At 45.3% G+C, this 27,951-nt stretch overlaps 2 protein-coding genes and 1 long non-coding RNA gene across 3 annotated transcripts in view; 2 read left to right on the plus strand and 1 right to left on the minus strand.

The window, feature by feature from the left end:
- The first annotated feature begins 4,173 nt into the window (after positions 1-4,173).
- On the plus strand, positions 4,174-6,428 carry tekt3 (tektin 3). The gene is made up of 7 exons (XM_061264701.1): positions 4,174-4,738; positions 5,008-5,091; positions 5,155-5,225; positions 5,307-5,450; positions 5,515-5,737; positions 6,002-6,156; positions 6,212-6,428. The coding sequence occupies exons 1-7, from the start codon at positions 4,202-4,204 to the stop codon at positions 6,426-6,428; spliced, it is 1,431 nt and encodes a 476-aa protein (XP_061120685.1). The 5' UTR covers positions 4,174-4,201.
- Positions 6,429-6,460: 32 nt separating this feature from the next.
- LOC133142992 (uncharacterized) overlaps positions 6,461-27,951 on the minus strand; it is a 43,787-nt gene continuing 22,296 nt past the window's right edge. Inside the window, exons 5-6 of the long non-coding RNA XR_009710335.1 lie at positions 10,224-10,366; positions 6,461-9,456 (exon numbers count right to left, since the gene is read on the minus strand). This is a non-coding gene — a long non-coding RNA (uncharacterized LOC133142992). The remainder of the gene's footprint in view (positions 9,457-10,223; positions 10,367-27,951) is intronic.
- Positions 10,738-16,310, plus strand: pmp22b (peripheral myelin protein 22b). Its single transcript, XM_061264700.1, has 5 exons — positions 10,738-10,897; positions 11,185-11,279; positions 11,435-11,528; positions 14,480-14,620; positions 14,817-16,310. The coding sequence occupies exons 2-5, from the start codon at positions 11,202-11,204 to the stop codon at positions 14,975-14,977; spliced, it is 474 nt and encodes a 157-aa protein (XP_061120684.1). The 5' UTR covers positions 10,738-10,897; positions 11,185-11,201; the 3' UTR covers positions 14,978-16,310.

Raw genomic sequence — 27,951 nt, forward strand, 5'->3', positions numbered from 1 at the left:
GCCGAGGCACGCCCGTGGTGGGCAGCTTGATGCCAAAGAGGCAGGGCGCTTCCAAGTCGGACTAGGATCGGCCACGTGACCCGCGGGTCTTTGGGTGGTCGCCCACCAAACCAAGCGCAGCTGGACAGATGACGGACAATTTTTTTTTCCCGGAGCGATGGCGGCTACGATATGTCACGTTTCCTGACATTTTACCGCAGGGCTTTCCCGGAAGTTGATGACATCACGCTCGGGTCACGGCAGGGATTTCAGCCGTTTTGGCGGCGGCTGCTAGGATCGCGCCGTTTTCGAGTTTTAAATTTCCTCGCCGACCTTGGCAGAGTCGCTTTGAGGTTGACGGGCATTCCCAGCTGCTGCCGGCCGTCTCTCACACACAATCACACACATACACAAGGACCTCTCACGTGGCTCGTGCACCTGACACAATGAATGCATGGCGGAGAGAAAACACTCCTTCATTTACAATGGTGCTTGTCCTCATAGTCAGTCTCAAGGCACATAACCATTCCCACTTACATTCACAACTATAGACAATTTATCAACACGCTTGTTTTTGTAGAGAACGTGCAAACTCCGCAGAATATAGTCAACCATAGTGCTTCAAAAATGCGAGGCAGATGTGCTAACAGAGCTGTAGACTGAGGAGATGAGGTTAGGGTGGGGTGATGCACTGCACTAATGAAGAGCCCGCTTCATCCGGCAAACAGACCACAGACACAGCCAGGTCACACTTTGACAAAAGCCTCGTTCTACTCGGGGTCCCAAATTTGGGAAGCAGGAGGACAATTTGAGCACTTGTGCGGGGCGGCCGGCATGCTCGCTGGGGGAGGTTTGGGTGCAGGGGTTGGAAAATGCCTGGAGAAACAAAAAGGCCTTGGTTTTAAATGCCTCTCCTCCGCCTCGCGCAGAAGTGGCGCATCTGAATCTCCCGCCCCTCTCGCTTTTGTTTGGGACGAAGGAATTTCGCCGACATGGCGCTCAAACGTGTCTATTTGGGTGTGCGATCAGAAGCGGCTAAATGGCAGCGGGGCGTGTCTCGCATGCCTGCCGGCGCATCCGACACCTTCCAGCGCGCACTTTGGCCTTTGGCGGCGCGCGCACACACAGATTGAGCGCAAGGCGAGCGGGAATGCGTGGAGAGCAGCTGTTTGTGTCAGGTTTACGTGTCGCACGTAGCTCGCAGAGCTCCGGTTGCAGCCTTTTAGAAAACATCCCGCTGGACAGTGAGCGGGATTAAGGGTTAGACATTTAAATACATTCCCTCGATCGACAAATCATTTCTGAACGATTAATCGAAGACGTCAGAGGATACTTGGCGAGCGTGGCTAGCTGGATTCATTTTCACCGAGCTAAGCGTATTGTCGCAGAATAAGATTACATGGAAACACAGCAATCATCACCCTTAAATTAAAAGAATATAACCATGTCTTATTTGCCTCCAAGTATTTCCCTCCTCGGAAGAGACGGTAGGGGTGAGCAGTTACGCAGAGAGAAGGAGGCTTTTTATTTTTACAAATGTATCCCTTTTTTTTAACCAGTCCAGTGTGACTGTAACTCTGAGAATTGACGTTCTCATAGAGACCGCTACTGCAGTTTGCGCTTGTTGAGTTAGCGCCAGCGGTTGCGCGGCGACTGGCTGCACTTGGATGAGAATTTTCGCCTTCCTAAATCTTGCCCGACTTTTTTGTTCCTCACCGCTTTCAATCACCTGCTACGGCGTTCCACTGGCTGCCGTTGTCGCCTCAGTGCACCTTTCATAGTAGCTGGAGGCCAATGTCCTCTCCGCACAAAGAGAATTTTGTCGGTGTGTGCGCGGCAAAGTCTGCACAGCTGGACTTGTGAACGGGCACTAGGTTCAGAATTGAATCTTTTATTTTGTATCTTTAACATTGCCCCAATTTCATATCAACTCTGCAAAACTTCCTGTTTTACTATTTAATAAGAAATTAGGTAGGCAACCCCAGCATGACAGGACGTCCAAAGACGTCCGACAAATACTCTATTGTGCCCATTTTAACTATCATTAACATAAAATATTATTATGTGACTTTTGCAAGTTCACAACAGGTTTGGGTATATTTTCCATGTTTCCTATAAAACATCCTCACTGTTTTGTACAATCCACTGTCGGCGTGTTAATAACCCAACAAGAGTGTAGATGCCACTTGCATGTTTATAGCCAGTCGCACGGCAACAGCAAAGACTCTATTGTGTTTCCGCACTGGATAGTCTTGACAGGAAGTAGACGGACATGTTTAAAAAGACCTTCCAATCGCCTTAAAGTATTTCAGCCATGTATTTGATACTACAGAACGAGTTACACTGGGGCGGACACAAGCCTCCCCTGTCCCCCCCCCACCCTCCCTGTCCCCTCATGCACCCCCTCCCATCTGTAAAATCAAGGCTCCCAGTTGCAGGCGTCCAGTGTGGGCCGAGGGGCCGTGAATGGTGGGCTTTGTCCGCTCCGTGGTCATCACATTCCATCGGAGGCACTGTGTCGAGCACAGCAGAGCGGAGGAGAGGCCGCAACCATGCGGGCTGATGGGAGGGAGGGGAGAATTAATGGAGAGTGGGGGGGAGGGCACTGTCCAGACCCTAACATATGACTCTGTGACAGTTATTTATTTATTTACTCACTTGGTGCCACAGAGTGCCAGCATTCATGCGCCACAAGCCCCACTGGATCAGCGCGGTAGTGCTAATACCTAGCGGATCTTTTTTCACTTTTTAGGGTGACGCATTAAACATATAAATGAGAAGAAAAAATGTCTTTGGCCGTGTTCCTCTTTACTATGGCAAGGCAGAGTAGCTACAGAACTTTATGAAAATCACCACACACAAAGTGCCCGCAACACACACATGCAACATATGTCGTAATCTGCAATGGTTGCAGAATACACACAAATTCTTCTTATGCTCGCCAACTTTTTTTCCACTCACAGGAGGAATTTCATGGCGGGTTGGCTTATTCCTACTTTCTTTGGAAGGGGGTATTATTTATAGCCAGTGAGGTCACGGTTGGAGAGTGTGTGGGGGGGGCTTCTTTAACCTTGCCATGTTAAGCGATGCTGAGATGCTTCATTCCATTCTAACTACAACTCACAATGTTTACAATAATGTCGGCTTGATCGAAAGCGCAGAATGAGTGGCTCAAAACAAAATGGCCGACATCCGATTTGTTTTACGTCAGGCCTACGAAAAAACATGTGGCTCAAGTCTAAATAAGCAAGCTTGTGCAACAAAACAATTGGTTGGCAGGTTTAATGTACATTACAGTTCCAATTTTTCTTTCTTGTGTTACGAAACATCTCAAGAAGACTTCGGTGTAAATGACCCGCATTTTCAACATTGTGTAACTCAACACAGACTATGATTGCATGTCCTCTTCCTGCTGCATGAATTATTCAACAGGTGAGTGTAATCCAAACTGACAGCTTGGCGCTTTGCTTGCCAGCTCAGATTGCTTGTCGTCGTCCCATTCGACACAAAAATATTAGCGGAAAAATAAAGTACTTTTCTACAAAGTAAACTACACCAGTCTTGCTATGCAACTAGCCTAGCTTGTGGTAGCTATTTTGACATTTAAGGTAACTTCAACTCTAAAATTAAAAGGCAGGACCAGCATTTCCTCAATAAGTGCGCCTAGTCTAACTTGTGGTAGTTAAACGTTGAAATAGAGTAGAGTAATCAAATTTAACAGACACTAGCAAACTACACCCTGGACTGGTCACCAGTCAATCTTTGGGCACAGACAATCATTCACACTTACATTATTTTCTCCGTTAACTCAATGTAGTGCAAGTCAACAATTTTACTTGACACCTGATGTCCCGAGTTGTGGGAATTCGATTCTATATTGTATTGTAGATTTTTAAGTGAAACGTGTCATTTTACACTCAGAGGCTCTTTAGCTTCTTTTATTGACAAAGTAAAAGCACCTGCTCAGCATGAAAGCTGCCCACAGGGGAGGGCAGCGGTAACCCACGGCAACCAGCATTGTGTCAACAGAAATCTTGGACAGACCGCTTGACGCTGCCATTGGTTGGCCTGACCAATGAATGACTTGCACGCTTAGAATACAGCAATGAATTATGCAAGTGGCATCACCTTGTGGAGGACTTGAGCTCATTTGCAGGTGAGTGGCACAAAAAAGCACAAGCTTGAAGTTTTGACGCTAAAGGAAGACAGTCCAGTTTTAGGCATGGAGATGCCAGCCTCATATGGTCGACCCAAGACGGGCCACTTCCTACCCGCTATCTCCACCATGGGGTTGAGCTACCGAAACACTCAACCTGCCAGCCACAGCGCCAACCAGTGGAGAACCAACAGCTACTACAAGAACGAAGGCACCGTCCCTACTTTACAGCGAAGCATCCCAGATCTGATCCGCACAGATACCATGTTCTACCCATCCAACCGGAGCACGATGAGCACTCGTTACACACCGGATGACTGGTTCAAGTCCAACCAGGGCAACTACCGCCAGTCGGAGGCATCTCGCAACAGTGCAGAGCGGCTCCGGCGTGACACAATGCGTCTGATCCAGGACAAGGAGCAGCTGACGCGCCGCATGCAAGAGAACACCAGCAAGGACATCGGCGAGCGCCTCAACGATATTGCCTTCTGGCGCTCGGAACTGAACCACGAGGTGGACAACGTGGCGGGAGAGACAGCGGCACTGGCCGAGGTCAAGCGACGGCTGGAGAGGGCCTTGGCTGAGACCGAGCGGCCCCTTCAGGTAAGCGTTGACTACCGATGATGTCAAAGGTCAAATAACGGTTAATATATAATATTGCTGTATTAGCACTGCACAGGATTTTAGCCATTTGCATTAAGACACAGTAAGTTGTGTTGAGTTCACCTGAACCTGAACTAAGACCATTGACAGTTTTTGTTTCTTTGTCCGTCTTTAAAGTCAGCAACACTATTTGAATAGTTTTTGTCTACAATTATCGCAGAGAACTAAACGGTAGCCGTTAGCATCAAGGTGTGTTAAATTTCCACCAGGTGTCCCAGGAATGTCTGTACCACCGCGAAAAGCGCATGGCTATCGACCTGGTCCACGACGACGTTGAGAAAGACCTCATCAAGGTGAAAAATGGAAATAATAATAATAATAATAAAATGTACTGATTAACGTACGGATTCAAACAGGAAGTTGAGGTAATAAAGTCCTGTCAGACTAGGATGAGGCAACATCTGGAGAGAGCCACAGCCCAGCTAGCGTGAGTCTCATCATGGCGGTGGTTGTCTGATCACATTGATTGATAATTGTCGATTTTTTGGGGCGGTGAGCCACTAAACAGGTTAAACCGCGAGGCGCAGCACGAACTGGAACGAGACCTGAGCAACAAAGTGATGGCCCAAAGGATAGACGACCGCTGCCATAACCTAAGGAACACTTCGGATGGCATCGGCTTTTTCCGCGGAATCGAACGCCTTGACCCCTCGTGAGCGGCGACCTATCAAAACCGATGTTTTTCAATACTGTCAACGCAATGCTTGTCCCGCCAGGGTCTCACTGCCGGAGTCGTGGTCCAAGTTCACCGACAACAACGTTCTGCGCTCGCAGAGCCAGCGTGCCGCCTCGCGCAAACTTCGCGACGAGATCGAAGTGCTGCTCAGCGCCACCTCCGGCGAAATGTGGAGTCAGTTCAACAATGTCAACGTGTCCTTCACCGGTCGCGTGGCACAGACGGCCGACGCTCGCAACAGCCTTCAGGCCCATCTCGCCAAGGTCCATCATCACATGATCTCACTTGTTTGTTTGCTGATCATTGTCAGTGAGAAACCACCTAAAACATTCCTACCCTTCAAGACAGTATTGTAAAGACCTACACGTCTTTATATTTGGAAAGCAGCCAAAAGGAGAGTCCATCATTAACCACATTTTCCACAGTTAGGAAATTAGAACCCAAACTTCATCTGAATACACTCAAGTGCGTTTTTTTTTAACCATGCACACTGGAGCGCTTTGGTTTGAGCTGCTTATCTCATTTAGACCATGCAGGAGATCTACCAGACGGAGATGGTGATAGAGTCCCTGAAAAAGGCTCTGCGGGACAAAGAGAGTCCATTGAAAGTGGCTCAGACCAGGCTGGAAGAGCGCACCCGCCGGCCCAACGTGGAGCTCTGCAGGGACAACCCGTACCACAGGTATCAGAGTGTGCCAGATTTGATTTCAAATAGTCCAGCATTCTACGATGCCCAGGTTGGTGGAGGAGGTTCGAGAGATTGAGGACACCATCCGCAAGCTGCAGGAGAGGCTGCTCGAAGCCGAGGGCAGCCTCCAGTCTCTGCTGAGGACCAAAGTCACGTTGGAGCACGACCTCTCTATCAAGGCCAACTCACTCTTCCTGGACCAGGAGAAGTGCATGAGCATACGCAAGACCTTCCCCAGCGTACCGCGACTCACAGGATACACTTGAGCAATATTAGTTTACAAGGTTACAATTACAAGGCGTAGGAGGTCATTGCATGATAGTAAATAACATGTAAGTGTTATTACTTTTGTGTGAGTTTCTGGACTGGAATGCAAAACCCCAAAAAGCCTAATAGTATGTTATGCGTGAAACACCAGTAGATGAAATAAAAACAGGAAAACAAATTTGGAGTTGTCGCCCCCACCATTGTGAGCATTGACGAACTTAACGTCACACCTTATCCATGTATTTTGGCTACTGCAAATTGACTATAAAAATTGCATGTTTATCACTAGTGTAGGAACACACTCTTTCACATTTGTCATCTTAATCTGACATGAGTGTCACCTCATGGTCAAGGCCAACATGTATACACATACACACTCACACGCATCTATCAGCAGCTTTACGATGACTCGCCACTTCGCTTCGAATGGAGACGCCGCAATCGGCCCCGGCCGCACACCGGTTCACGCCGCCCTATCGGGGTCCTATCCACGCCGTGATTGAGTCGCCGCCACCGCCCTGAGCGTGGGGCAGGGTTTGCGGAGAGTTGCAGCATACTAATGCTTTTAAAATCAATAGATGAGCAGGCACAAAACTAAATGCGCAGGCGTGGTTCGCCATTTGTGACACTGGAGGGAGTGACTGTACTGATAAAACTGAGAACTGTGTGTGTGTTTTGCCATTGTATTTCTGCGTGTTTGTGTGCCGCTTGCACTTTGCTTTGGGTGTAATATTTTACAACCTCTCTGTTACCGTGCTGTGCAAACAACACCGGGAGCTACATGCCGTCCTCAGCGCGTGTGTGTTTAATAGAGGTGTGTGTGCATGCACACGCAGAAACATTCAAAAGCCCAGCAGATGAAATTGGCTTTTTTAGTCCTGATGCTATTAAACCATTGTGACTCAGCGGTAATTTAAATTTCCATCAGAATATGCAGAGAAATCTTAGTATGTGGAGTGAGTAAGGCTAGCTTCATAGCCTATCACTGCAATCCAAAGCTATCGGGCAAATATTTGCCTCTCGTGCCAGAAGGGATATAAACAGTATGCTAACTCGCTGGGTCAAAAAGGGACCGAAAGTGAAGTCAACAAAGATTGAACTCTTTCCGACCTCACAAAATGTACAGGAATTCCCTGCGGATTCTTAGAGAAAGTCTTCTCTAAAGGGCGGCAATGAAAACTTGCATCGCTATGTCTCCTTTTAGGTGGGACGTAAATAGACACTCCTCTTTGACACCCCCACCAACAGGGCCTCCCTTTCCCCGTACATGCGGAATGTACGCTGGAATCCTTGCGACGCTCCAAACATATTGGCGGGTTATTTTTAACGGCCGTGTGTTATTTTGCATCCTTACATTCCGACAGCAGAGACTCGAGAGGGAGAGAGGGAAAGAGAGCCTGCAATTATAAACGGAGCCCGAGTTTAAAAAAAAAACCCACATTGATTCATGTCAGATTCTCTTATTGTGAAGGATTACCCAAGTCAAAGCAGAACGGTGAATAAGTCTGATATACAGTCGCACACAAAATCACGTGAACGCATCGGAGAGCTCTCTTTTCCCCCAACCTCAGTAGAACCAAAGCACTCGTTTTATATTAACTAGTCAATAGAATAGAACCTATAAAACTTGTGGGATGAGGTATCTGAAATCCAAGATAAGTAAAGTACATGTCCTGTAGATCAGAATTGTATTAATCAGTCTCTGTAACCTGGAAGGCCGTATTGTCATTTGCCATCAAGCATTACACTAGCATTAGCCGTTAGCATGTAACAAGGACCTCCCTTGCGGTCTCTGTGGTGGTTCACGTGAGACTCCGGGCAGGCGTTGGGAACGTTCATGGGAACTTCCTGTGGCTGTTGGAACGCGGCCACAGCGTGGAAGAAGCCTCTCAAGAGGCTGCTGAGCAATACTGACAAAAAAAATATACGAGGCAAGGAAGCCTTAAGACGAAAAGATAAGCACCCTGCGGTTTCCTGTCCCAACGGGCTCACACTTGGAAGAAGAAGCATGTTTCTAATCTGTAAAAAGCATTGCCATTGTGCTTTGGCCATTTGAGGTTACTTTGAGCAGTTTGCTATGAAACATACTTGATAGCTACAATAAAGTTTGTAAATAAAAATGAAAAGTTAAGGTTGGCATGGTGGTTCTGTGCAGTCGCACGTGCATCTGTACTCGTCGGTCAAAACAAACAAGTCCATCTGTTGTCCCGTCCCCATCTCTATTTTTTGGTTTAAAGGCAAGGTTGCTCCAGGTAGAGAAGGCTACTGAGTTCTAAGGATATACCGATCAATAACCCAACTCCTTTTGAATGTGCTACCGCTTGGCAGGCTCAGACCAAAGACCTCAATTGATTCTCTATTAAGGACTGTCAAAATGTCTCGCAAAGTACGTGTTAATATCTAGGTGCCATCTTATGAATTATTAACTCACGGTATGGTATGAACGTGATATTTGTTTACTTAGACGGATGCTAAAGCCAGCTACAGCTTGCTTACACTCTAGCTGCATTTCTTGATTTTGTGGACTTAGCAGTTCATTATTTAACACGAATGGCCATGGGCTAACAGAAAGCAACAATAGAATGGATCACACTCTTGTTCTGCTTCTTACATACACTACAGCGTGCTAGTGGCCACCTTTGACTTTGGTCCTTTAAGCTAAGGAGATGAGATTCTTGGATGCCGCCCCAGCACCCATCCCGACTCACCGCCTGACCCTTGGGGCTTCCTTCTAATCACATTGGCTAACCCTTAATGAAAAATCGAAGGATGTCTTCATACATCGTTCCAAGATTTGCAGCTCTCAAGCAACAAGGTGCGTCCACTATGTCGCGTCTGCGCAAACATGGACATATAAGGCATGGAAAACATTTAACAAGAGGCAGCAGTGGCGCGTGTTTTACTGCAGAGAGGAAGCTCGCTCCCTCGCCACCGTCCCGTCGGCTCATTGGGCTATCAGAGAGGTTGCTAAGCACCCCGTCGGCGGCCACTTTAAGACTCGTGCTAGCCTCCATCTTGACACAAGTGCTGTGAAGAGAGAAGATGTCGACACATCTTAGCGGCTGGAGATGAGCGCAGTGTGTGTTTATAGCGATAGGAAACGCACGCCCTGACGCACACGCGCCACTTCCTGTCTTTATGAGGATCCTCGACAGCAAATATTTGGGAATATTTACGGCTTTGACCGCTCCTTGTACATTTCCTGGAATTCCGCTCGTTGCATCGCTTTGAGCAACACGGGTGGATATTTTTACACGGACTCACACACACAGAGTGGCCACAGAAGAATGAGTCATATCAAACAGAGGGGAGAGCCCTCCACTGATGCTAGCTAGCGCAGCACGTATGTTCACACGGGCCGTGAGTCACGGGGCTCATGACACAAGCCTTGATGTTTATTTTTCCCATTGCCCTGGAAACCACAGGCAATGTCTACTGGATGGAGCCCCCTGGCTGGCCGCCATCATCAAGACGTCATAGTGCTAAACAGTCGACCTCGACATACTTGTTGGTTCGACACTTGTGGATTCGTATATTCACATTTTATTTCAATATTCATTAATATAAATAGTTTTAGGGTTTCTTTCTTTATTCCCCCCATGCATTTGAGTGGGAGTCAATTAAATATAGATTTGATGCGCGTTGTAGGTACAGTGCACCGTCAACAAGCTAGCCAGGGCTGCTACTACATTGGCAGCATGAATTATTATAAATAATTTATCATAAATAAGTTTTAAGGATATATTTTTCTTAATGTACATCCATTTGAGAATGGAAAAAGGTGATCAACTTACCTATCAAGCAGAAATGTCAATTACACATCAGTTCAGAATCATCAGCTGCTTGTGGCCCCTCAATCTCAAAAAGATTTCATCCATATTGTGTCTCAAGAGCCATGGACTTTTTCTGCTCACCAGAGGTGGCTTTTCCTGATCTCCTGAAACCCAAGAAGTAAAAGTCTGTGCGCAGAAAATCAGTCAAACCTTCCGTTGCTGACAGTTCTAATAAATGTGACAAAAGCGATTTTACTAAAGCCTTGTCCTTTTATTGTAATTTTTTTTTTTTTTTGACAGGTGACAACAACAATAGAGTCATTATTATTCCAACTACAATCAATTCAGATTATTTCTTTTATTTTAGGTTCAGAGTATTTTGGTAAGCGTATGTCTACTACGACTACTACGAAAGCAAAACAGTGATTACACACACATACACACAGGGCTGGTAACCAGGGAAACGGCGCGCCATTACGCACCGTGCGTCTAAATGCGGAGGGGGGCCGGGCCGCCTGGGCGGGTCTTGTCTCTTCCATAATGAGACACTTTATAAGAGGCGGCCGGCTCCCAGCGCGCCGTCACTCACAGCCGCTTGTGGACAACACTCGGTCCTTCTCCTCAGCCGCCTGTTTGGACAAAACCTTATTACCGCTTTTTTTCACCGTGCTGTGAATACACGCTCGCGTCTCCAAGTAAGTACAACTTGCTCTATTTTTTTTTAAAGTGCAATGGAAGTGGACTTTGTGCTTTGAATCTGATTATGGCTGACATGATTAAGATCATAAAAATGGTTGCATGGGACGTTTCGGCTCGGTAAAGGTGACACTTGATGCGGCGTCATTGCTTTCGGTGCGTAAAAAGTGGGAGCGCTTGTCCTGAGCGTGCTGCAGTGACACACCCATGTTCCGCTTGTGTGCGCTCACATGAATGCACGCACACACGTACACTCTAATTCCTCTTCCTCCTCCTCCTGATCCAGACTCTTCTCTTGCAAAGATGCTGCTGCTTCTTCTGGGCATCGTCCTCCTGCACATCGCCGCTCTGGTGCTCCTCTTCATCTCCACCATAGTCAGCGTAAGTCCCGCTTTTGCCCGATGGGAGCAGAGTGGAGGGTGGGTGTGGTTAATGGGTGGTCATGATGGTGGAGGGTCTTAATGTAAACAATAAATGCTGTGTCACATGAGTTTGACTGATTGATTGGTTGATTGATTGATTTTGGGGCTCCACAGGTGTGGACCTCCAGTGACTTCGGCACCTCGGACCTGTGGAACAACTGCTCCATCATCAATGGAGCTTACCGTTGCAGCGGCGCCTCCACTGGAGGTCAGAATCCACGATTATTATTATTATTAAGAATCATGAATTGCAGTCGATCGTGATAGTAAAGCAGGCCCAGTGCAATGGTGGCGTCCAAATGTCATTGATATGTTTGCTTGCATTATTAATAATTATTGGCATTATGAGTATTGACAATTAGCGGTAAATGATTATTAATATGATCGTCATTATCGCTGATGAATTGTGAGAGCAGTAGGAGTACAGTCATTATAAGTTTAGTTACTGAGATGTCATCATGATTATTGACATTATTATTAAGGATTGGTAAAGCAGTGGGAATGCAATGGGAGACCCAAAATGACGGTTAATGATTTATTATTATTATTATTACTATTATTAGTACTGCCATTATTACTATAATAAAATATTTCCACGAATGTTATGACAAAATCAACAATGGCATTATTAAAAGCATAAAATATGACAGTACTATGGAAGACTTTCGCAACATGATACATACGATGATCAGAAGTAATAAAGGAGTGGCATTGCTTGAGATGACTTCTTGATGTCCTGCAGTGACATTAGTGTCACTATAGAGCTGATCAGTATCATTACCAATAGTAAAGCAGTGAATGACTTGTTTTGATATTTGGGATTATTATTTGTGACAATATGGAGGACGCCTCCAAAACCTACAGTGGCATTATTTGGATTTTTCATACCATGACTATCAGTCGTACGGCAGTGTCTGTGCTATGGACGACATTGCAGAGCCACCATGGCAACATTAATTCTATTCTGCTGTCGAGTACACCAATGCAGTGCAGGATGACTTGCCGATTGTGAGGGCGTGTCGGGGTTGCCCCTCTGGCGCCATCTAAGGGAGGGAATGTGCCGGTGGCCTTTGGAAAGGCCGCTGCTTGTATAAATAGTCAGTGGCGTGATGTCCATATTGAGGTCCCGTGTGCAGAAACAGTATAGTGACCAACCATTTGGGATGCGTGTGCGTGTGGGTGGGGTTGCGGAGGAGTATTTAAAGCATGCCTGTCTGTGTGCGTGTGTGTGTGTGTGTGTGTATGTGCTGCACATATGCTGATGGAGGGTCACGCCCAGTGCCAGAGCACAGTGTCCCATCTTAGCTTGCAGCGTCCAGCAAGACGATTTAGGGCGGCAGCAGCTGCACTCTTTGAGATTTATATAGCATATGTGTATCTATGTGTGACAATATTTGAGTGGAGGTTATTTTGTGCCAACTTTAGAACGTGCAGCACATGTTTGTTTTTTTGTAGGGTTTCAATGCCAATGATGTCAGAGGCCCAGAATGGGTCGAGCTTGGCCGGCCCAGAGCCGGCCATGTGTTTTGTCAGGTAGTTTGTTTGACTTGCTTTCACGAGGCCTCATGACGCACTGTTTATTTAAGCAAGCAGTGTGTGCGTGTGTGTGTGTGTGCGTGCGTGTGTAGGCAGATGATAGGAAGATAGAGGGCTAGCCAGGGCAGGGGGCTTCAGTAGTGCAGGGCGTCACCAGGCGGGATTGTCTGCTGAGTAATCAACTTAGTTTTTGTTCCCCTTTTTTTTTTACACTCCAAACTCAAATTGAGCCGATTTTTACAATTTTGGTCGCCACAGAGAAAAGCATGTTGAAGGGGCAAGCAGTGAGGGGGCGGCGGTCACACATTAATGCTAATTTAAACAATCCACTCGTTCATCCAAGAAAAATGATTTCATGGAATTTAGTCTGGAGGGTAAAGGTCACAGAGACAAATGTTAGCATTGGTAACGCCTGGATTTTTTGTGAAAATATCTGATGTTAGTAATGTTGATATGCACCCTTAGGGTTTAGTCTGTAATTTGACAAGGCAACTTTAGTAAAATTTTAAAGATTGCTATTTTATCTACCTAGTCAAGACACAAAGTATGAGACGCGAGTAAAGTTTTTATTATTTTATGCGTCCTTAGTAACACAAACACATAGCTACCTAGTGGCGAAAAACAGGAATGAAACACCAAGTACCTCCAAGACCATTGCTTATCAACTGTTATTTTCCTGTTTGGCATCAAAGTGATGCTCAGCAACATGATTGATTTGTGTGTTTTCATGACACCAGGAGGGGGGGAAACGTCCCGTGTTGACAGTCGAGGAAGGAAAAAGGCTCGCCGGTGTAGCATCCGTATTTAAAGGCCAACGGATGGAACATTCCGCCGACCTATCAATTTATCAGCCTGCGGGATTATGTAACAGTCGCAAAAACTAAATCCCGCCATGGGGTGGTGGCCGCGTTTTGGCGAGATGGCTGATGCGCCGCTAATGAGGGTGTTGGGTTTCCTCGCTTATCTTATCCATCTTGTTTGACAGGAAGCGGTCCACATACAGATCAACACTGCATGCTTTGTTTTGAAAGTAAAAGCACAACATTGGCATTGTGTAGCCTAATTTGATTTCAATTTCCAGCGTATGCATCGAGAATCAAAGCACATTTACAGGACACGACAACAATCGCTACAGCATGTCAACATAATGTTTTAAATTTATTGACAGGTACAAATTAATATATTAAGCACAACCAATAATGCCTCACATGATTTTGAAGAATTGGGTATTAGATCTGGATAGAATGTGTACTGTACCTCGTGTTGTGGCCTATCTGGGCTACATTCCCAGCATGCTAGGCGGTTAATGGGTTAATGGACTCCACTCTTTCGGACTTGGAGGTCTTGCTGTGTCTGGATCGATGATTAGTCGCCGGTCCTGATGCAAGGGATGGATGGAGGGGAGAGGCTGGGGGTGGGGTTCAAGAACAAGATACCCAGGCTAGTAGCATCATTATGGATCCATTACAAGCTCCCTGAAGTAAACATGCTCCCGACAGCCTTTGCAACATTGGTTGCTCGCTGCGCTCGTTACAGGCTTTAATGACGGAGGTTTATTCCGCTGCTGTCTCCGGTGACCGGCCTGTTATTGATTATGTCTCCCCTTGCTTTTTTTATGTCCAGAGTGGATCCAGGCGGTCCAGGCCCTCATGATCCTGTCCATCATCTTCAGCTGCCTGGCGCTCTTCCTTTTCTTCTGCCAGCTCTTTACTCTGCAGAAGGGTGGACGCTTCTTTATCACCGGAACCTTCCAGATCCTTGCTAGTGAGTACACTAACTGTACACGAGCAGTAATCAAATACAAAGAACATCTAAGCTGGTTATTCTTTGCTTCTACAAAATGAGGACATCTCACAAAGGCGAGACAACCCTATTTAACGAAACAACTTTTGCTGGATATTAGATGCCAACACATTGAGCAAAGAATTTTTTTTTTAAACGTTCTCCCGACTTTCTTTAGGTTTGTTTGTGATGAGCGGCGCTATCATCTACACGGTGATGAGTCCGGAGTGGGTGCCTGAGACGGACGACTTTGGTTACTCTTACATCCTGGCATGGGTGGCCTTCCCCTTGGCGCTGATTAGCGGCCTCATCTATGTTATCTTGAGGAAGCGAGAATGAGCGGCGGCATCCCCATCACCGCGCTGACGTCATCTCCAACCCCCCAACCCCAGCATCGCCGCCACATGCCGACGCCCCCGAGCAAACCGACCGTGTCTCCGTTTCAAGATGTATATAGTATCTATGGTTTAAAACCTATTTATAATGTAACACTTTTACATACATGTACATAGTTTTTGTGTTGCTCTGTCACGTTAGCTTGTTTAGCTTGTTTAAGTGCCTCCGCGTTTGTTTGTTTTTTTGTTTGTTCATTTGCCAAAGGATTAACAGATGAGTACATTAACCAAAGTGCATGTTTAAAACAAACTAGAAGGATTAGCAAGTTGTTTTGTGTGCGTGTGTGTGTGTGTTTAGTTTAAAAAGAGTGGTAAGCAAGCCAGGATACAACAATAAGCGATAGATCTGGTCCTTTTTTTTTTTCTATGTGTGAGCTTTTTATATTTCTTTGACAAAAACAAAATATGGTGCTATTACTCTATTATAAATATTTATCATTCCTCTTCCATCACGCCATTCGTGGGTCGCTCGGTGGACGTCGGATTTCAATCCATGCAGTCATTTGGACTATCAGTATTAGCTAGAATAGTACAATACAATAACATGATATACTCTGCGGCTTTTGCTTCGCAGCTTTTTTCTCATTATTTGACTGTTTTGTTTTTGTTCTTTTTCCATAGCGGCTATACCACTTTGTATTTATGATTGTTAACCACATATGCAAACTAGATGCAAACAAGGCCAAGTTGGCAAAGATGCGGCTGCACGCATACTTGAACTCCACCGCACAGCAACTTTGCGTATTAAAGTTGTGCGTAAGAAAATCATGCACACGCCTTAACTCCATTGAAAAGGAAAACTCATGATTAGCTAGCTAGCGTTGATGTATTCTGCCAAGAAAAGGGACTGAAGTCGCACTAATTACTTGATGCATGTGGGGATAAACAGATGTCACACACATAATACACCACACACACATACACACACGCACGCAAACACTACCAGGGCTGCAAACGTGAAAATAAAAGCTAATTTCGAACCATTTGCATTGTATTAATCTGTGAGCTGATCATATACTGTAAAACAAAGCTGCCAGCACTATCAAGCACTAGGCGGCAGCCATCTTGCATATATACATCTATTGTATAATGTCCAGTGTGGCTTGCAGTTAGAAGAGACGTTGCGCTCTGATGACGACTGCCCGGCCATTTTGCCGCCTGTGCTTTGTGTGTAGTGTATTTTTTCATGTTTACACGCGTGTGTAGCGTTCGCCGTGTTACCAAAGCTAACCGTGACTTATAGCGTAACCAATAAAGAGGACCTCTCTGACTACCAACCAGCCCTTTGGTTTCATTTTTAGAATAGATACAGAATATTTTTACAATAGTTATAATAGTTTTTCAAGCAGCGTCCAAATATCTGACATGAATAGAATGTTTTAACTTTGATGTTGATGATTTAATGACATTTTTCACACCAAAAATTGCAACATATCTTTTTCTGTGAAGATATTTAGTTATAGACCGTGCAATTAAAAGTTTTTATGATGCTTTTCAATCAACATGTTGTTTTCTGTTGTAATGGCAAGGCCATCGCTGGGGAAAAAAATTCAAACGCTCTGCAACATTGCTATCTGGTGGTTATAGTTGCTTAGTGCAACAAGACGCGCACAACACGATATGCCTAGAGCGCACTGCCCTCGTGTGGAGAAATACCGGCATTGCAGCTCAATTCTCATGACTTGGAAGGATGAGGAGTCTCCCCTGGGTCATGCAAGCATTTTTTGGCTCACTCCATTGTCTCCGAAACATTAACTCGACATATGATTGATTAGTCTGGTCTGGATGTGCGACTGGTCCGCCTTAGCCGCCATTAGTTACTCATGTGTCATTTGGCACCAGTGTCATGGTCATGGCTGGTCATTAATAATGATAGTGATTAAAGGCCAGAAAAGGGGATTTGGTAATTAGAAACAACGTGAGAATCCAAGTAAAATAGCTGGGATGAAGGATTGATATACTTTTCAATTTTTTTTTAAAAACCATCTTTAAAATTTACAGATTATTATTATTTATTACAATATTTTGTTATGAGCAAGTTGTAAAGAAATGTAAAGAAATATAAAATATTACAATGGTGCAAATGTGTCTACTTTTACGCAATTTCTGGATTTTTTGTCAAATATTCAACTAGCATTCTCCAACCAGAAGGTGCACCATCATCTATCAATCCTTGGTAGGGGGGTACACCGTGATGCAAAATTAGCTCCGCCTGTGCGTGGGGGTCTTTGAGAGGTAGGGGGTGCGGTCAGCAGACTCAATTAAGGCTCATGAAATGCAAATGGCACACGATATTAAAGGGTCGGGGGTCTCACCGCCATCTGCTTGCCATCGCCGGCGCTCTAAGAGCCTCCAGGCGCGGCTCATTTGTGTAATGCGAGCTCATTTCTGCCTTTAGCACGTTAGCATTAGCGCACCGTTCACACGTCAGAGAAGGCCAAACTTCCCTCCCTAATGACAAACTCATTTACCGCGCACAGCTGACACTTCTCATGACGTCCATGCCGACGGGCCTTCCAAGGTCGAGCCCCACGCCATCATCCATCAACATGAGCGCATCAAAGATCTTTTGGCTTGAGACGATGTGGAAAAAAAAGAAATGGCATTTACGATTAGACGATGATGAAGCAGTATTTCTCGAAGTTCAAAGTATATCAGCGTGACTTGGTTAAAGAGTCTACTCTACAATCTGGTCCTACAGCACTAATTTGTATCTTCTCATAAGTTAGTTTTCCAGTTAATTCATGGCTTAGTCAAGTCCGTTCATCAGATACTTTAATTGTTTTTCAGTGAGCTCCGTCTCTCATTTATTTAGCAGCACTGCACGATTTCACGCGAGGAATCAAACGAAAACTGCTTGCTTCAAAGCGCACAGCATGCTTAACTGCCTTGATGAGCGTTTACTGTTTTAATTAAAAGAAAGAAAAAGTGCATTGTATGTCATCTTGATGGCAGTCCTTCAGGGAAGCCGTTAGCCACTTAGCTTGCCGCCTTAAAAACACTGTTGCACTCACTGCAGTAAATCACACGCACACATTGAAAGGCCATGTGGTCAACATATTCCTCTACGGTTCAGGGACTTTTATGGCTGGTGTTTAAAGAAAGGGAGGTGGGAGGCAGTGGGGGGGGCTCTACAGGCAACCTAATATAGTCGGCCCCCCAGTCCATTAGAGAGACGTTACTTCTATTAGGCGTGTCAGAGTGGACGCCATTGGAAGCCTCTGTTACATTTGGGAAAAACATGCTGCTGTATCAAACTTAAAATTGCTTTTTCGCCACAGTGCCATCTGCTGGATCTTGTTGAAAAATCCAACCTGGTGGTGCCACAAAGTTACAATGTATTGAACATTTGGAGGAGGAAATTTGCCGCTGTTTTCCTGCTCTTGGCAGCTGGCAATAAGTCAAAGGCCTTGAGTGACCCCGAGCTGCCACTTCGCGCTCTCGCTGATCCAGAACAGAACGCGTGGCGACACCCCGTACTCTGACCCCCACCTCCCGTCGGGCTAATGTGTCAACTCCCTCCGCAATGAGCTGCCACAACATTAGTGCGACGCTGACAGGAAGTCCATCTTATTGGACTCCTTCTGCGAGGTGTTTTTCTTCGTTCGTTTTTTTTTTTTTTTACGATGCGTCGTAAGTCACCCCGAGTCGAGATGGCTTAACCCCGCATCTGGACACCACCTGGGGTGGTGGAAAAGTGGACCTGACAAGTGCTAAAACATCTGGAAACTTCCTCTTCTTGAGCTGTGATTTTACAAGTGTTACTTTTGCATTCCAACACTTGCGGTTCGAGTAAATCGTCTGCGACACAAAGACGACGCTAACAATTGAAGGGCTCCCACAGCATGTTTGAGTCAAACATATCTGAAAGAAAACATTTCCACCATCAGTTTCAATTATTATCGCTCTGTCTTTGATCTTAAATAATTAGATGACTGTAATTACATCACTAAAACTATTAAAACAGTTTTAATACAGTTTTTTGTTGTTGTGATTTACCTGAATTACTTTTGTCCAATGCAACAATTGGTCCATTTTAGGAGTTCTCCAAATGATTAAATACTGAATTACACACACCATAAATGGGCCAAAACATATCAGACTTGAAACGGTCTAAATTTGCACAGTTTGCGTTCTAGTAAATTAAGACTGCAGCGTCCAAAAACAGGCGCGGCTAATCAAGGTTCGGCAGGATAAACGGGCACTGAGACTCAAACAAGTTCCGGTCAATAACAGATTAGCGTCGTTAGCCTAGGGCGCAATCAACGTGGACGCAGCCGGACGTCGTATCTGTACCTCATTTGCAAGTAAGCGTGGCTGCATTGTTCTATCTTCTTCTAATTTAAAAAATCATTAGAAGCCCAAAGCGAGACAAAAGATGCCATCAGGCGGTCAATAAAGGCGTAATTGGTCAACGTCGGACAGGCAAAAGGAGAGATAGTGGTATTACCAAAGCGCAGCAACCAAGAAACGCTGACGTGGTTATTTTTGTTATTTGTAGTTTCGGCAATGACAAATGCAGCTGACCAGGCACTACAACTAGTACCTCAAAGTACCACCCAACAATTGGCAGACATCAATAAGGTTCTTGGAAACTAGCTTTTAATGATGTCTGCTTTCATTAACGGAACTGTTATCAGAATTGATCCACTGACAACCCACTGTGTGACCTTTGAACCTCCAGTGATATAAGCTTGCCAGAACTGTGTACAGCTGCCAGGCGGAGGAGGAGACCTTGATGACCGCATTGCTGTCCAGAGACTACTGCAAGGTGCCTGGGAGTCATTTTGGAGGATCTCAGGGGTGCGCTACGGTCTCAGATGCTGCTCGCGTTCTTCTCTTTATATGCTAATGGTGCCGCCAAGATGTGCTGACATGTAACAGCTTGGCCCAAGTCGGCGGGGGAGTACTTTTGGTTGCCGTGACGCCGCCCAGCGGGTGCTCCTGGGCACCCCCGGGGCTGAGCTATGGGGGCGGCAGGTGGAGCGGTGCACCAGCAGTTCCCGTTCTGTTCCGTCATCATCTGGCAGAAGATACCAACTGGGCTTCGTTTCCACTTGTCATGACCCCCATGACAAGACACAATGGGAAGGTCTCCATACTCTGAACCGCAAAACCTGGTCACCGAATAAACCATAACTGTGTGGCCACAATCCAGACAAATTTATCTTCTGTGCGTATGACAACAAATATTTTACGGACAGAGAAAAAACAAAACAAAAACCTACACCAAATCAAAGCAGTATTCAATGCATTTGGAGCATATTTAATCGGTCCAAAGGGCACATTTTACAAAAAAGATTGTACAAAACCTCTGAAAACGTAAACCGTGATTTACTGCTCCTAAATGGACAGTTTTGCAACAATGACCGGCAATTTTGGCACAAACAATCGATATGAAGTTACTTAATAATGTATGTTTATAGATGGACAACTTTAACAGCCAACACGTTTGCTCTCACTTAACGTTTAAAGACGAAAACAGATGTGTCCTTTCAAGCTTGGTGCTGCCTGCCCGCTGCATTTAAGAGCAAGTCAAATGCAAATTGGACTTTATTTCTCCCGTCAAGCTCTTTAAATCACTCGGGACATTTGGATGCTAATGCTAGTAAGAAGAAGGAAAAAAAGAAGAAGGAGGTGTAGGTCTACAAAGGCCACAAGTGCCTTAATCCCCAGCAATTGCCTCCGAATGAAGCAACTTTCCAGCAGGAACCGTTCTCCTTTCAAAGTGCCATCATGCTGTCATTAATGAGGTGCTGTAAAAACACATTGTCTTTGCTGCACAAGGGGGCGGCGGAAAGGGGGGCGGGGGGCAACTCTCCATTGATAGTAAACTTTCACTGTAAAGTCGAAAGCTTGAGCCACAATTAGAGCGTGTAACGCCGCCAGAATGGAACCCACAAAGCTGCTTGCGTATTAAAGGCGACCTGCTGGTGACACTGGAAGCTTCGAAATAATCCCATTGTCTTTGGAAGAGGCTCAAGTGCTGCTGAAAGTGGATGACCAGGCCAAAAGTAAAATATTTTATTTGGAATATTTCAGGGTGAAACTGACACGACGGATATTCTATTTCTCTTGAATTGAAAACAGTGTAAATCACTTTAATTAATTTAGAATTAAGTGTTACTTTTTACTCATTAAAAAAAAAAAAGCACCCAAACTCAGCAGGGCCATAAAACGGCAGGGACAATTTGCACTTTTTTAAATTAAATGGCAGGATTGTAGACGCCGTGTCAGCAGGAAAGCGGGGGACAAGTCGTAAAAATCCAATGAGGCCACACATAGCTGCGTTTTGGGGGGATTTGTTTTTATCCTACCGTAAGGGCTGAAGCTGTGATGAATATTTGACACATTTTGAGACCAATTGACAAAAATGGCATGAGGCAAATCTGCTTTTTTTCTAGTCCTTATTAGAGTTAAGACCGAGTATAATTTTGATATATTAAGTGGTTCATTCATTACAAACTAGGACGCTTGTAAAACATTTTTAATAAAGAGTTTTGCCCCTTGGCTAATTAAAGGTTAAATAAATTATAAATAAATTATATATTGCAAATAAATGTTAATGGATTAAAAGGTTGTGCAAAGCTACTCTGGTCTGTAAGGTTAATTAGTTAGCATGAGTATGCAAAAGCTGCACTTAGGTACATTATGAACAGCAGCCTGGCTTGTTTGGTAGTTTTGGAGGTTGAAGATTGATGCACGGACGCACACTCCCTGCCTCCCCCCTCCCCCTCCCATCCCTCCCGCCAATCAAAGGTGGCCATTGAATCAAACCTGAAGCCCTTGCACAGCCCATTGCACATAGAAAAAAAAAACAAAGCTAAAAAACAAGCCGCTCGGTTCCTTTTGAGCCGTAAGAGGTAAAACCCTAAACTTTTGAAAGGACCAGCTCATTGTCCAGCTGCCACAATGGACGCCCTATCTCCTGCGCGACAATAGCAACTCATTCACGCCGTCATTAACCCTTCTGTGGAAAGCTGAGAATGGAGGAGTTGCACCGTAACACCTCACCCCGCCCCAGAAGAGGGGCTCGCCTTTGGCGGTACAGCCCCTCCCCCTTTGTTCTTTTGTGCACCGAGTGATGGATCGTGTCGGGCGGAGGGCAAATGAGGACCGGGGAGCGTTACGCAGGATTTGACTTACAACTTCAGTTCAGTGAGCAACCAGGTGGTATACATATACAAAGTAGCGTGTATTCGTTTAAGTATTTTAGAGTACGTATAGAAGACTAAAGGTTGTCTTTTGTCCTAACTCCATGATCAATGTGTAACACTATGCCATGTCTTCAATTATAACAGCACGATATATGTCATTTGTAATGAGATCACAATTCACGTAAATACTTCCATCTCCAGATTTTCCCTTGAACTCGGTTGGATTAATCAGTCACAGATTGAAATCCAACCCAAACGCCACTTCTTAATTACAGCGGGTTAAATCATGTAATTAATTAGCGTCGTCTTATGAATAATAAAGGATCTCTCCTTTCCAGATGAAGTTGAGCATGAGGCGGGTGAGACAATAATAATAATAATAGATTTCAAGAGGGCCCTAATTTTTTAAACCTTACCTATCCTGCTTGATTTGATTTTATTGACTCATCAAAGTTAAATTTGGAGCCAGTCATTTTATTTGACTGTATATTGCCTAAGCAGGGTGATGGTGCAAATGGAATAAAGAGAATAACTTGCAGCGCCAGCATTCCCTCTCTCGTGACTCACATCCCGGTGTGTGTTCCCTCCTTTAATCAGCACAGACAGGCGCTGAGTAATAAGCACTGGCACTCAATGATAAGGTAAGTGTGCGTGGATTGCGTTTGTGTGGAGGCCTATGTGGGGAAAGTGTTCATTTGGCGGGAGTGGCAGACAGCAGCTAAGCTTCTTCAAGCTTAATGAGGAGCCGCACGACTTCACTCGATTCTCTTCTCGACGATACGACGGCGTCTGGGGTTTTTTTTTTTTTGCTACTCGGCTTTCATCCGTCGGGATTAAAACAATTTCGGGGTGTGCATTTACGTCGTTAAACTCGTCACAACATGTGGTTGGAAAAGTTGCCAAGTTGAGTTTGTCTTTGAAAATAATATGCATTTCAAAACGTGGAGGTTATTTGATAAAAATCCAAGTGCTTCACAGTTTTCTGTGACATACAAGAAAAAGATCTGAAACCATGAGATGAGTGTCTTTAGAACAATTTTAAAATGACGATCATTGTGTTATGACAATAAATAAAAATCGCCTCGTCCGCCCGCTTGTTATCTTTTGTCGTTTCGTTCGCTTGCGTTTGAAGGGATTTGACTGGCCCGGATTGCTAATCCCAATTTTGAACATGAATCAGCGTTCCGGGCTAATTCCCCGCCTCTTTCTCATGATAATGGGCCAAGTCGGGGACGCCGCCGTCGCCATGAAAAATGCCAGCCGCGCTTATCTCGCCGCCACAGCTTGCCGGACGCTGTCAGGAGAAGACAACCGGTTCCCCGTTTTGAAATGAGGCGCGTTCGCCATTGCTGGTTGGTGATGTTGCATGCGGAATGCTCTAACTCATCAGGCTCGCATTTCTTGGTACTGGTAGAAAATAAGATTCCATACATACATACTAATTTGCCTTTAGCCACCTTTAGCCAGAACAGGATGAGAAGTTTATCAAATGGAAGACTAGATGGACTCCTGAGGTGTTCACCCTACAGTGGGGAAAGATGGACTCTTCCTCTTCTAAATCATTGCTAGCTTAGTAGCTCACAAAGTGTTCATTTGAATGCCTCAAAATGGAAATCTCCACACGGTCTCAACCATGCAGCCAAAGGCCGTTATCAACTGGGTTGTGTTGGAGATAAGCCCGGCGGTGTCCGATGTCTCGACGACCCCGAATGACGCGCACCTCCTCAAATTAAATCCACAAAAGCTCCTTGAGGAGCATCTGCGAGGCCGTCACGGGCGGGATAACGAGCAGGGACGGCGATTACGACGGGCCCTGCAGGGGTGTTAGTGGGGTAAGGTTATCGTGCCGGTGGCGTTCCGAAACCCTGAGCTCACAATGTAACGTATTTGTGACGGCGACCTTTTGACTTGGACAGGATATAGTGTGTGTGAAATTTTCAGGTGTGACATCATGCACATTAGGTGGCAACTGTATCTGGAAATAAATGTGATTGGTAGAAAGTGTCCCAATTGGATCCCATGTTTTTTTCTTGAGGTTGTCCTGATTTATTAAACACAAACTATCTCCATTTGCCCCCCCACATATATTGACAGAGACCCCTGTTCTAAATTGTCCACAGAATTACAAACAAAGATAGTCTTTATATTTTGCTAGATATAGACAGTCTTGTACAGTTCTTAAACTATTTCATATGGCAGACACTTTTGCTTAATACCGCGCAGCCCTCGCAGTCACCACTAGGGGTTGCATACACCACACGATTCCGACCTGTTTGCCTCCATGATGAAGCGACACACACACACGCTTCTCTCCACACGGGCACATTATTTATACACACGCATGTGAGTGTTGGAAGATTTTTTGCAACTGCTTGAAAATTTGATACCAAAATAAAAAATGCATACATCTTATTTATAAGCGTCAAGGGAGCTGCTACCCTTTAACCACAAATGGATGACAATCATCATGAATGAAAGTGATCCACAAAAAAATAAAAGGCAGGACACATGAAATGTGAGGAAAAACTCCACAAAATGAAGAAATAAATGCAAACCTAAATAGAAACCTGTTACAATTCTAACTCAGTCTGAAACTCCCAATTTCCAACTCTAAACATTACTTTAAACCATAAATTGAATACCACGCTGACTTGAAAACTCAATTTGGAAGCCTAATTTGAAACACTAACCTCGTTACTGAACTTAAACTGTACTGAAGCCCAAATGTGACAGCCCAACACCGTCTCGTTACGTTATGTTCTTAATTGGGGTAATCAAAGGTTAACATGGTTTAATATTTGACTGTTATCCAGTAAAGGATTCTGACAAACGGGATAAAAAAAAAAAAAGACCATGTTGGCGTTATTACATGCGTGCGAGTCGCCATCAAAGCGGATTAGCGGAATGGGATTGCAATGCTGTCTTTGATCAGACAGATTACTGTAAATCTTCCTGAATGAGAAGTTAGCCAGCGACAGGGCAGAGGGGAGCAAAGGGGGGCTTGACATCCGCGCGGGGTCCCGAGCTTAGCCGAATTCTTCTTGCCTCGCCTCTCGCTTCCAGGAGATTGGTCGCTTTGAGTTTGCCAGAGAGACAAAACAGATGACAGAAGAGAACTTTCATTAACGATGCTTTTGTGATTTCATGTGGATTCAAATGAGGAAGAAGCGGCTAAAGGGCGCAATGCTACTTGAACGCTCTTGTTGGGACTTCCAGAGATGAAGTGGGACAAAGAAAACTAGTCTGTGATTTTGTGAAGCATCACCATTTTGTATCATCATGACATTGGAATAATCACGTCACTCCTTTTGATGTTGTCGTCCAACTACGTACAGCGAGACCCTAATTGTTTCTTGGAACCCTAATTTGAAACCCTAGCAAGAAACCCTAACCTGGTGTAAAAATGAATCTTGGAGATCAGATACTGAGAGGTACCAACTCTGAACTGCAGTCGAGTATTAAATACGGATGGTCAGAATTTGTCAGGACACAAGATGGACACAAGAATGTTGGTCCAATGAGAGTGAGAGATAAAAAAGGAGGACAGGGCCATACAGGAGCTGGCAGCCTCTTAATCCGGCTGTGGAATAACAGCCAGGTCCTCATAAGGACTCCTTTCACATGAATCGGTGGGGTTTTGCTACTTTCTAGTGCCTGGGGTGCAGGGACAAACCGCCCACCTTCCCTCCCAGCGCTCCTTCTCTAGTCATCCTCCCGCAAGCCTTTGTGGGCCTTTTCCACTCGGATTTCATGTTTGCCCATCTCACGGCTCGGAGACGAGGCAGGCGGGAAGGCTCCACAAAAGACTTGGTGAGACGTCGCCCCCCATTCTCAACCTTAGCCATATAGACTTGTATCGGTAAAGGCATGCACGTTGATTGTTTCCATCGGAGGAATTAAAAGCTTTGGCCAGTTTGCCACAAAGAGTTTTCTGTGTCATTTTGGGTTTTGGTGTTTTGGTGGGGGTCGGCATTTCAAGGGGTGACCTCCCTATACATATGTCCCGGGATGATAAACCTAGCAGACGAGCAGAAAAGCAGACATGGGGTGAGGGGGTCCCCTCAGCTGTTTCTCTCGGGCAGAGGGTCTTGGGGTGTCCCCCCAGGGAGCCCCTGGAGATGCAAGTGTTAGTGTTGCCGTCGGGGTTTATATGGACTCCCCGCTGAGAGCATCTCCTCACAAGAGACAATGCCAGGCATTTATGCTCCGGCTGACCGTGCCGACCCCCTCAACTCATTCCCCCTTAAATCTTGCCGGGCCTGGACTGGCGGTTCCTTTTCAGGGAGCCCTTTCACGAGGCCCCCTTTGGCGAGCCGCCTGGGCGACGCGTCACCGAAGAGAAAGGAGGTTGCAGATCTAAGCATATTTAGGACCCTTGGTGAAATATATCATTTATTTTGAACAATTGTAAGACCACCAAGGATTGTGGCTCTTTGACGCTGCTTATTTTAATTCCGTCTAGTTCTAGTTTGGGGGAAGGGGTGTTGGATCAGTTGCGGTGTTAAGGTGCTGTTCCGCAATGATGGACACCAGGCTACAAACATGTCTTTGTGCACGCAGAGATGAGAGACCCTCACCCCACCTCCAATGAAGATGAGGCGTCCTTTCATTCTTTTTTTGTGTTCTCTAAGCATTCCAACGTATCCCTTCAGAGACGATTTTAAGAGGCCGTGTTAAATGCGTCGAAATGGTTGTCCGGCGAGTGATTGACATCTCGGCAGTTTGTCAGCGGCGGCCGCATTTCTGCCGCCGCCACCGCGACTGATTTATCATCGCTTGCTTTTCTTAGCGTGACATCCCGTGAAATCATTCCGCTACAGTGTCGACATTTCACATGATGCAAACGTGTGGAAAAAAAAGGCCAGATGTTTTTGTATGACGGGAGATTAGTACCTTGAGCATGTTTTTTTTTTGTTAATTAGTAGGATTTTCTTAACTGGACATTTGGTTTAGAACTCAGCTCTGCTGAAAGTTTTGCAGCAGATTGTCGCGGACAGGTGGTGAGTCAAAACGGTGCATAATGAAAATGTCTGGACGATGATTTTTGTTAACTACCAAGTCCTCCTAATGTACATAAACTTATGTTCATGCTTCGACATCAATCGTGGCTAAATTTTCCGTTCGCCTTGCGAGTCTCTGGAGCCGGTTGCCCCTTCGCACACGAGTAAATGTACAACTGTGGCCATGTTTGATGTCCTTTGCAGATGGAAATAGGCTGCTTGAAACCAAGCACTCGTTAATGAAACGACACGGTGGTCGACTTTGTGTAGCCGAAAATGGGTGGCGGACGTCAGAGCGCCGCAATCACTGATTGACCGCGAGGAAAATTGCAAACCTTCGAGGCAGAGCACCTAAAAGTAGCCGGTGGAGAATTTAGAGGTAGCGTTCAAATGACGTATGCTTAATAGAGGGTTGGGCAAACCGGCTTTCAAATAAATTGTTTGTTTTACCCTTTTGTCAAAACATATACATCGACAAAAGTCTTAATAAAGTCACACAGATCGGCTCCAACTCCAGACAAATTCCTTACGTCTTTTAACATACTTGGCCAGTAGATGATTCTGATTCTGATTTAGTATCACAAATTGAGCCGTCAAACTGCACATTTTGGCTGCTCCATACGTCCATATGTTTTTTTGCACATGTTAAGTTTAACAGGTGAGGTAAGGCCAAAAGACTTTTAACATAGGATCGCATATGTTGGGTAAATCATTGCTTTTCTGTCAGTGTGACTGACTCTGAGATTGCCTTTTATCAGACT

The sequence above is a fragment of the Syngnathus typhle genome, linkage group LG18, assembly GCF_033458585.1.
Source record: "Syngnathus typhle isolate RoL2023-S1 ecotype Sweden linkage group LG18, RoL_Styp_1.0, whole genome shotgun sequence".
Lineage (NCBI taxonomy): Eukaryota > Metazoa > Chordata > Actinopteri > Syngnathiformes > Syngnathidae > Syngnathus > Syngnathus typhle.